Consider the following 10,171-nt stretch of genomic DNA (forward strand, 5'->3'; position numbering starts at 1 on the left):
CAGCACCACATGCCAGCCAGCCCCGCCCCCTGGTGGGCTGAGCTGGCCACACACACACAAGATAAATAAATGTTTAAAAATAAATAAATACATATACTTTTTAAAATGTATGTGTAATTTAGTTGCAATACAGAGCAAAAAGAGAAACCCTGGGAGGTAAGTTTAAAATGTTAAGAAACCACATTACTTAATGCTCATCTTCAAAATTAAGTCTTAATGGATGCTACATAAACAGACTATATACATTTACGCAGTTTCTTAAGGTCACTAATTTTTGGTGAAAACCTTGCCTTTAACACACTGAAACTTTTAAGTAATTCAGGTACTTTGCGGAAATTTTCCTAAGAATTTTATCAGTGAACCTAGATTGTGAGAATCAATACGTTTTTTTCATGGTCTTTTCGAGACAGGGTCTCAGTATGCAATTCTGGCAGGCCTTGAGCTCACTTTGTTGCCCTGGCTGGCCTCAAAACCACAACGAAGACTGGGCGTGGTGGCGCGTGTGCCTGTAATTCCAGCTCTTGGGAGGCTGTAAACAGGCAGATCACTATGAGTGTCAGTTCTAGTAGTGAGACCCTGAACACTCCCTAGACCTTTTCCTAAAATACAAAAAAAAAAAAAAACAAGGACCCTCCTGCCTCAGCCTCCTGAGTGCTGGGATTACAGGCATGCACCACCACGCCCAGGCAATAGCTATTATTATAGGGACTGCTTTCACTATTTTTCACACTCAGAAATGTGAGACATGCCTAAGTAAGCATCTCTGCCTACATTGAAGAAGTCCTCATACCTCTCAAAGCTGTTTTACTCAACGTGTAGTTACTTAACCCTGAAAGAGGGCCAATTGCACCACAGCCGAAAAAACTTGCCAGTGGCTAGCTACCACAGGAGGTTTCTTTGTGTCCAAATTCGTTGTTTGCGACTTAATTACAGAGGCACAGAGGCGTCGTGGGTAAACTACGCCCTCCTCAAACCCCAAGGCGCGCACCGGCAGGCCCTCCCGCGAGGCCGCGGCTCCAGCTCCGCACGCTAGGTCGCCTGGTGCTTTCTCACTTGTCAGTCACTCCACGCCTGGGGAGGGCTCTCCCCAGCCGGCGCTGAACACATACTGACCTGAGCGTCTCCATCAGGGGCCCGGGAGAGCGCGTAAGGAGCCGCGCGCGCGCTCGGCGGCGGGGCGGCGGGCCGGCTCGGGGCGCGCCCGGCTCTAGGGGCCATGGTGGGCGGCGCCGCCCGCGAGGCGCATCGGAGCGCGCCCCGCCGGAGCCCCGTCGCCGACAGTGACAGAGCTGCGCTCGGCAGGCCCTCGCGCAGAACGAGGACTGAACGGTACAAACGAGAAGCCCCTGCGGTAGGAGACGGGAAAGCGAAAACTGGTTTTAAACTAGGACTTCTACTCGAGAATTTCCGGCTCGTGCCTTTCGTCTCTAAAAGTAGAAACAGCTATTGAAACAGAAAACTATTCCCAGGAACGCGCAAAGGAAATCACCCCGTAGGGCGTGGACGCTGAAAGAACAGCAGATCACTGCCAACCAGAGAACCCGGAAAACCTGCGCCTGCCGGAAAGCACCGGACCCTCCTCCCAGCCCGACGCACGCGACGCGCGCACGCGGTCACGTCACTGCGCCCGCCCGCCCCGCGGCGTGGCGGTGACGTCACGGGGCGGGCCCAGTCTGAGGCGCCGCTGTTGACCCGGCTGTTACCAGCCGCGCGCGAAGCCAATCAGCTGCCTGCGCCGGCGCCGGCCGGCCTTTGAACTCCGCACGGCAACTTCCTGCTGTTTGGCGAGTACACAGTGCAATGCAGTATGTCTGTCAGCGCTGCGGCACAAAGGAACAGCCATTTTGTGACTGAGCTGGACCTGCACCAAGCTGCCAAGGGCTCACTGAGTTGTTGCCTGTGCTAATTACCAAGTTGCCCTTTATTTCTGTCCCACTGCACGAAAAAGGGGCGAAGGAGAGTAAAAATGCTTTGGATTTCAGGTTTCGATTCGTGTATTTTCAGCCTCCTCTAAATTCCCGATTTCTAAAGTATTGCCAGCGTCATAAAATGGCTGCCCGTCCCAATCCACACGCCCTGCACTAAGCCCCTTCTTCTCAGCCTCTGAGCACAGCGGAGAGGACAGGCCCTCTGCCCGCACCTCAGGTTACCAATCTACTGGCTCGAGGGCAATTTCGAGAAAAACCAAATTTAAATTGCAAGCGCAGCGTCCTAGAACACACAAATCGGGGTACACGAAGTTCCAAGCACATTTACTTCTCCCCAGTGTCGTTCTTTGATATTCTGAAGTTATGCTCAACGGCAAATTTGGATAAAATGTGTGCCTACATGTCCATCACTTAAAAATGTTTTTTAGTATTCAAAAATCCAATTTTTCAAATCCGTTTATGAAAGACTTAAATATGAAAAAAGGGATATACAAAGAACATTACAGCTAAGCGTTAATGTCAAAAGAATAAGACTTACATAACAACTCTGAAGGCTGTACTGGCTCCAAAAACATAAAAGCATTTTACTTAAAACACTCAATTCTGTTTCCTAAAATACTTCTCAGACCAACGTTTACCTGACCTACAAACTCCTTTCCATAGACTCAGGCTGCAAGGTGATTTTTGTGGCATCTCCTAAACACTACTCTTTGTGCCATTAAAACTTTGGTCCTTACAGAAAAATTGACACAGAAACCAAGCACCAGATACAGTGTCAGTCAGCCCTCTCAACTTCAGCTCTCTACAAGTAGTAACAACTGACTACACTGAAACAACCTATGTAACAACCTTTGGGATTTACAATCTTAAAAGGAAGTGATGTCACAATTAGGTACGTGTATTAGTAATGTATGCAACTCAAAGAGTAGAAGTTATTTAAAAACAACTCCATTTTCAAGGAGTCTCAAGTATTTCTGGACATTCATCAGGTATATGACTCCAAGTGTACTTGGGAATAAGGCATCAAAAACACGTTTCTTGTTCTGCTGCACTCCACTGTGGGTAATCAAATACATGACAACTTACAAATAGTTTTCCAAGAGTAAAAATACTAGAAAAGTAATAGCACTGCTCCAATAAGGTAGGGCATTATGTGAAAACTGAAGTTAATCACAAACCTTGATAGAAAGGCAAAACTCATGTGAGACTATGCAAATCATAAACTCAAGGAAGTAATAATTTTAATGTAAAATCTTTAGTAATCTGTCAAATATAGCTGCGGTTTTTATTTCTTGAAACTGTTGTTACTTTCCAGAAAAATCAGTTTAGCATTAGCAGTAAGTTTTTTCGTCCTATATATAAAACCTAGTAATTACCTGGGGAATTTATTCAGAAAACATCCAAACTGTTTTTGACAACTCAATTTGCAACAGAACTTGGGAGTGTATTTTAAAATCAAGACTCAAAATATATTTGGTCAAAATTAAACATTCGTAACAAACTGTACTCAAAGCTTCCAAATTCATTAGCCTAACAATTCTTTTCATAGAAAATGCAAAAAAAAAAAAAAAATCGAACCTGAAGGAAAAAAAAAAATAACATAACCAATAACCAATCACATGCTAATTAAGATTTGTAACAAGAACACATCAAGAAATGTATTTATGTACTTTTAAAATTAGGATACAGAAATCATACAACAAAAATGTCTTAGAGGCTTTATTATTTAAGTCACTAATAAGCTACTCCAGGGAATGGGAAACAAATCATGACTTGAAAAAGTACATTTGTAAGCTTCAGAAGATAAACCATTCCCGGGGACTCTGTCGAAATAAATCAATAAATTTAAAGGAACAACAACTAAAATGTGAAGATAAAATACTACATCTGTCATTCACAAAGCACTGTCACAATATAAGCATACAGATGCAAACCTCAAAATGTTAAAATGTAAAACATACAACTATAAACATAATCACAGTAAAAAAAAAAAAAAAGCAGAAGCATATTAACAGCATTCCAGGATTTCTGTGATTACAGGTTTGATTTCATAAATTCAGGCACTGTAACCAAGTAAAGATTTTGACAAATCATCAAAATTTCCTAAAATGCCAACTATATCAAAAGAAATAAGTCAATAAAAATACAAACTGAGAGGCATCAGTCAAAGGGTGTTTTTTGCAATTTCATTTTCAAATGTACATTTTTTCATTCATATGACTGTCTCAAATGTCTATTTACTATAATTTACTACTACAAGGCTCCTGTATGGCCCTCAGTTACAAGTTTGGATGTCTGAGATTCTTCAAAGAAAAAATCTGCCTTGTATGTAAAATGGTGCAATGCAGCAATGGCTAAACCGACAAGGTCATTTTTCTGCAGCACAAAAACCTAAAACCTGAAATTTACTGACAGAAAAACTGTAGTTAAGAGAAAAGGCCCCTTTGAATAAAGGTACCTTAGCTTTTGACTACTGTAAGAGGCCTTAAGTCACAACTCAACTTTCATAAATTGCTACCAAAAAATTAGGGTGTGGCATATTAACAATCTCAAGGTCACGCTTTTAAAAAAAGAGCCCAAATTAGAAAAATACTTACAATAACACAGACAGCAATCTATGTCTGTCAAGGTAAACAATTGTGAGCTGAGGTTCCCCCCCAAAAAAGACAAAAAGGAAGAAAGTTGATAGCTCATACCTCGATACATTGCTGTGTAGCGAACTGTCCTCCTCTTGGCTTTTGTCCTTATTTCTCATCATCTTTTAATTCTTAAATATTAAGGGGGGAAGGGGAATCTGTGTTTGCTTTGAAGTCCTGTGCCCAGGTATTTACTGTCAAAAGTTGAAAGAAAGGTAAGGTCCCGGTTTCTAAGGATGGTTTTTAGTAACAAGAACGAAGTCCGGTCCATGTTAAGGACATTAATATACTACAACAACGGAAAGCATGAAAACAAAATATTACTATTTTTTAAAAAAATTAGGATAAGCCCAACAGTGAAAGCATCACTATCAATAAGGAAAGTTTCTCAAAGTAACACAGTGAACACAAATAACAATATCTGTATCTTACTGCGTCATCCAGGAATTTCTCATATTTAAAAAAAAATAAAGCAAACTTTAACACATAAATCTTTGAAATTATCACTAGTGATAGTCAACTTACCTGATCCATGTAGTATGTCCAAAGCAGGAGTCCTAGCTACTGGTAGAATATCAGATCCAAAAGAATTAAAAATAAAGGCAAAATCTTCCGGTAAAAAACGAAAAATAAATAAAATAATCCTCAAATATGTTAGCTGATCAAAAAATAAAGCAATAATTAAAACTATAAAGGGTCCGGAAGAGAGAAAAACCTCATTAAGAGAGCGCACAAAAATGGAGGTGCGCCATGGCTTCTAAGCTGGAAAAAACAACGACCTGGGCTCTCAGTACGGCTGCTTCTTTCCAACAAGGCAGAAAAAGAAAGCTCCCAAAAGCTGCTTTTCTCCCTTAAAAAGGTTCAAATCGACCCCAGTAAGTCACTAGGAGAGGCAGGGGGCTGCGGGGGCCCCCTGAGGCTGCCCGAAAGTTAGGGAAAGTTGCGTAAAGTGAGGCGAAGGCAGGGAGCTGAGCGCGCTCTCTCTAAGGCACAGCCGCCATCTAGAGCCTCCTTCCCAGCTCTGAGAGCTCTGCCTTTGATTGACACTCTCTACATTTACCCCACAACTCAGGTGATGTACCATAGACCCACCCCTTCATCTCCACCAAAAAAAAAAAAAAAAAAAAAAAAAAAGATCCTCCATCCCAGGGAGCCTAAAGACCCCCACCCCCACCCCTCCCTGCCCCTCCAGACCACCCCATCAGAGGGAGGGGGAAGGGCTTCTTAACCCCCTCTGGCTCAAGCACCCTTTTTAAGCCAGAGAGAAATGTAATTTGTTCCTTTTGTCTAAAGATCTGCTAAATATTTCAGTCCTTGAGCTAAAATAACTTCCTCCCTGGACAGGAAGTGGTGTTTTATCAAGCCATTTTGAAATAAGGATAATTCTTAGAAAATCTAAAGCCCATATTAAGTACTAATCTTTCAAAAAATTAGCCCCCCCAAGGGCAAAATAGCTTCTAAATAAAAGTACACCGTTTTATAAGTTAAATACATTGTCTGCTTTCTTTATGTTGCCTAAAAATCATATAAAGCCAAAATTTAAGGAGGAATTTTCCATCCCAATTGGAAGACAGGGGTAAATTTTACAACTCAAGAGCGCCTCCCTAGTGTTCAGTTGCATGGGGCAAAAATTAACAACCTGTTTTTTTTTAGGAAATTCAGTATTCTTTTCACTTTCATGAAATTATTTAACCCATTATATAATCTTGAAAACTTAAACCACCAATGATCTCATAATTATACTGATTTAGGCAAAACAAAGGTCTTCAAACTCAAACATACAGTCCAACTATAGTGATCTTTAAATCAAGAAACATGAAACTCCACCTCCAAAACCAACAGAGTACATATCCCAACCCATCCCTCATGTTTCAACTCAAACTCTATAGACCCATTTCAACCATGACATTATAGCAATAGGTCATATCTGACAGCAAATTATCAAAGTAATGTCACAGGAAAAACTCTTCCGAAAATCAAAACCTCAAAATATACAGAAACAAAACTACTAATGGGAGAAACAATTACTCACAAGTCCTCATCAAACACCCATACAGCAGTAAACATTGATTCACATGCCCTAAAAAATCCAATCAATTTTTCTAATTCAACATTATAATCTATCAGAGAAATGTGTCATTCCCATGCTAGGGCAATCTACTGTAGATTTGCAACCAACAAAAGCAAAGGCATTGACTCTAATAAACTATAATCAAAACTTTAAATTCTATTAACTTTTATATCAAATTAAAATCCAAAATCCCTTTTGAATTTATATGAAGATCAACCAACCACAAACAGTGAAAAAACACCATAAATGTACTGACCATGGACATGCGCACAATGGTACTGTTTACATTTATCACAGTATGATTATTTCTTGCAAAGTAACAACAAATTAAGTTAAACTATTCTTTCTTCTCTATAATACTGGAAAATAATGATCTATCTGGTCTATCAAAGCCTACTGAACTGGTATTAGTTGATTAGCAAAAAAAAGGAAGTCTAGCAATTAAAATTCAAATACAGATGGTAATGGAGGGCATAGTGTAATTCAATTAATCTAAATTTCCAGTAAGGAAAACATAAAACATAAATCCTATTTCAAATGTAAATACAATGTATTCTAGCCATCATTCCCACCAAAGATTTAAGCTAGTTTGTATATACCCTAAGGACACTTCCCTATAAATCCAACATTTCTTTCCTTAACATTAAAAGAGATATAAGCTGAAATACTCAAATGAACATTCCCTTGTGAGATACTTTATTTATAACATTAAAATGCACAAGTAAAAGAAACCGATTCAATCAACTCAAAATAATTCAGACAAATACTATATCATCCTAGGTTTTAGAGCAACAAAACACATCACTTTAAAAGTTCATTAAATCTCATGGTAGATTAAAAGCTCATTATTACCCACTCATTAAGTTGTTTTGTAAGGTGTTTCAAGAAAGCACAAAGAAATCTAAGGAAATTCACTCAAAATTTAAAACAAACCTGAACAAAATAACATTTTAACCTAATAACCATCCCAAAGCACAGATAAAATTCCCATAGTTTTGTGAGAAACTACAAATCTTTATCAACCAAGTGAAACATATTCAAACATTATCATTTCCATGTTACCATTTTATTGAGTATACTGCTTGGCAACTGTAAGAATTAAAGTGTTATTAACATGATAATTGAACATGTAATGAAACTTTCACTTGAAAAAAAAAAAAAAAAACAAGGCCCAAACTGAGAAATGTTTTAAACGTTAGAAACTTTATTAAAGTTAACATTCCATGAAGTCATATTCAAACAAATCAAAATCTGGCATACACACTATCATCTGTGTTATCATCTTCTCCAAATATTAAAAATGAACTAGTTTAAATGATGCAAAAGTCTTTTAGAAAGTCAAATCCACTGTCCATTTCTTGGGTAACATAGGTTTCATTCATTTCACTGAATCCATGTTAAAAGAACCCTGTCTTGGTGGTATTTTATCACAGCACTCTCGTATTAATCCATTTTCCTCAATTCCCCATAGTGGACTGCCATCTTGATTTCTCAGTGGTAGGGTCCTTTTGAGACTCTTCAAGCTGACTGGGTGCTTGATAAAAAAATTGAAAGAAAAAAAATGCTGTTGGAATGCCAATAATCTTATGCGCCTTCAAATAGAAAACATCCACCCACCTTAAAGATACCCTACCATACACCAAACTTTTACCCTGTAACAGCTTTTAACTATCCAAAGAAATAAAGTTGTTTGCAATACAGACACATTTACAGCTTCTCAGAGATCCGAAGACTGCATACAAGTAACACTTGTCACAGATGCATTTGTATCCACAGTCAAATTTTTGCTATTTACCACTAGCATCTTTACATTACATATATGCAAGGCAAAAACAAAACTCTAGAATTCCAGAAAAGCTTAATTACAGAATCCTTGCAGATCCTAAATCTCAAACATGAAAGTTTCCAAGCTCAAACAAAATTATGGCAAAGAATCTAAAGGGAATTTTAAAAAGCAAAGCACTGGATCACAGCGTACTTTTCCAGTCTACCAAGTTAATTTTGACCAGATTAACACAGATGACCTATATAGGATAGATGGATCTGGTTTAGTTTCTATTATTTGAGAACTGCAGAAAATGTGGAACCTTCAGAGGAAAAAACTAACAAAAAGTGCAAAATATCTGCCTGGCTTATTTGGTATTCACTATAAAATGCTATCTCTTCAAATTTCTTAACTAAAATAACCCTTTGCTCCATTTTTACATTTTCCTCAAAGAAAAATAAATCTTTTTCAATAATCTACACTGAGGGGCTGGGGAGATAGCTCAGTAGAATAAGCACTTGCCTGGCAAGCACAAGGGCCTGAGTTCAATCCCCAGTTCCACAAAAAATAAAATGAAATAATAATAATAATAATAATAATAATCTACACCAAATGGCAAAGTTGAAGCCAGGTGATTTTACCACCACATAAATGATCTGGATGGAACATGATTACATATACAAAATTGTAAAAACAACTTTTAACCCTGGTCTCTATATGAGTTGTGAAACTCTCCAACTCAATGTGCGGAGATGCAGTCAAAATGTCTACCTTGGAAATGCAAATTAGGGTATTTTAGTTCTTACACTAATTTGTCTCCTTGACTATAATCAAGACAAATTGCTACTATAGACAATACAAAGATCTACTTAATGAGCTTTTGGTTACCCCAAAATACTGTTGCACCTCTATTAAACAGCACTAACTGAAAAGAAGTGTCACAATTATCACTATTTTTTTCTTAATGTATTTGGTACAGGGTCTACAGGGTGTTCAAGGTCTCACTACATAAATCGGACTCATAGTGGTTCTCCTGTTTTCAGCCTCCCAAGCGCTGGGATTGCAGGTGCACACCATGCCCAATCTCATTCGCTGTCTCAGCATGCCCCGGGGGGCAGGGCCAGCACAGCAGGCCCTCTAATTTTAATGTGAGAATTAACCCAGATTTCTTCTATCAGTAAACATGTTCCATTTTGACTTGTTCTTTTCTTAGAATTATGGTATTTTAAGAAAATACTGACAATTATAATCTACTGTTACAATATAAGATCAACCTTTAAATGAAATTGGTTATGTAAATAATTTAATGAACAGTGACCAAGTTAGTCACTCTGGTAGCTACTGGTGTAATCTGGCATATGAAATGATACATCAGGCTTTATATTCTGCCATGTAAGGGAAGATAGACTTACCTAAACAGTGGTGGTAAACCCATGGGCATATGTGCCACAATGGGCTTTATCACTGAAAGCTCTAAAGGTTCACCATCACTGACACAGATCATAATAAATTGTCTTCTAAAACCATGATTTTATTCAAGAAAGTCCTAATAACATTAGAATCATTCCAAAATTATTCAGAAATTGCACTGGTGTGTATGACAAGAGATTAGAAAGCAGCATTGTTATGCTGTCATGTATGTTTTTTCAAAAGGGTAAAAAATGCCACAAGAGAAAGAACACAACTCTTATGACACTGGAAAGTCACAATCAATCTGGAGTGCTCCAAGGCCAATTCAAAGCCAAAACTGAAAATTTTACTAACAAGCAAA

The 10,171-nt window shown here is 38.6% G+C and overlaps 1 protein-coding gene and 1 long non-coding RNA gene across 9 annotated transcripts in view; both read right to left on the reverse strand.

The window, feature by feature from the left end:
• Nucleotides 1-5,619, reverse strand: part of Chd2 (chromodomain helicase DNA binding protein 2) — a 152,612-nt gene extending 146,993 nt beyond the window's left edge. For 3 of the 5 annotated variants that reach the window (XR_002820119.1, XR_002820118.1, XM_023710091.1), the window contains exons 1-2: nucleotides 5,090-5,615; nucleotides 4,625-4,758 (exon numbers count right to left, since the gene is read on the reverse strand). Coding sequence is in view for 1 of the 5 variants with exons in the window: in XM_023710091.1 (XP_023565859.1) it covers nucleotides 4,625-4,686 (62 nt within the window). In the remaining 4 variants the exon portion in view is untranslated. Of the gene's footprint in view, nucleotides 1-4,624; nucleotides 4,759-5,089 lie in introns of all 5 variants that reach the window. The other 2 variants (XR_002820120.1, XR_002820121.1) reach the window with 2 other exon arrangements.
• A 2,248-nt stretch (nucleotides 5,620-7,867) lies between these two features.
• Nucleotides 7,868-10,171, reverse strand: part of LOC111815427 — a 16,374-nt gene continuing 14,070 nt past the window's right edge. For all 4 annotated transcript variants that reach the window (XR_002820123.1, XR_002820126.1, XR_002820125.1 and 1 more), the window contains exon 5: nucleotides 7,868-8,169. This is a non-coding gene — a long non-coding RNA (uncharacterized LOC111815427). The remainder of the gene's footprint in view (nucleotides 8,170-10,171) is intronic.

The sequence above is a fragment of the Octodon degus genome, unplaced genomic scaffold (assembly GCF_000260255.1).
Source record: "Octodon degus isolate 3935 unplaced genomic scaffold, OctDeg1.0 scaffold00002, whole genome shotgun sequence".
In the NCBI taxonomy this organism is placed as follows: domain Eukaryota; kingdom Metazoa; phylum Chordata; class Mammalia; order Rodentia; family Octodontidae; genus Octodon; species Octodon degus.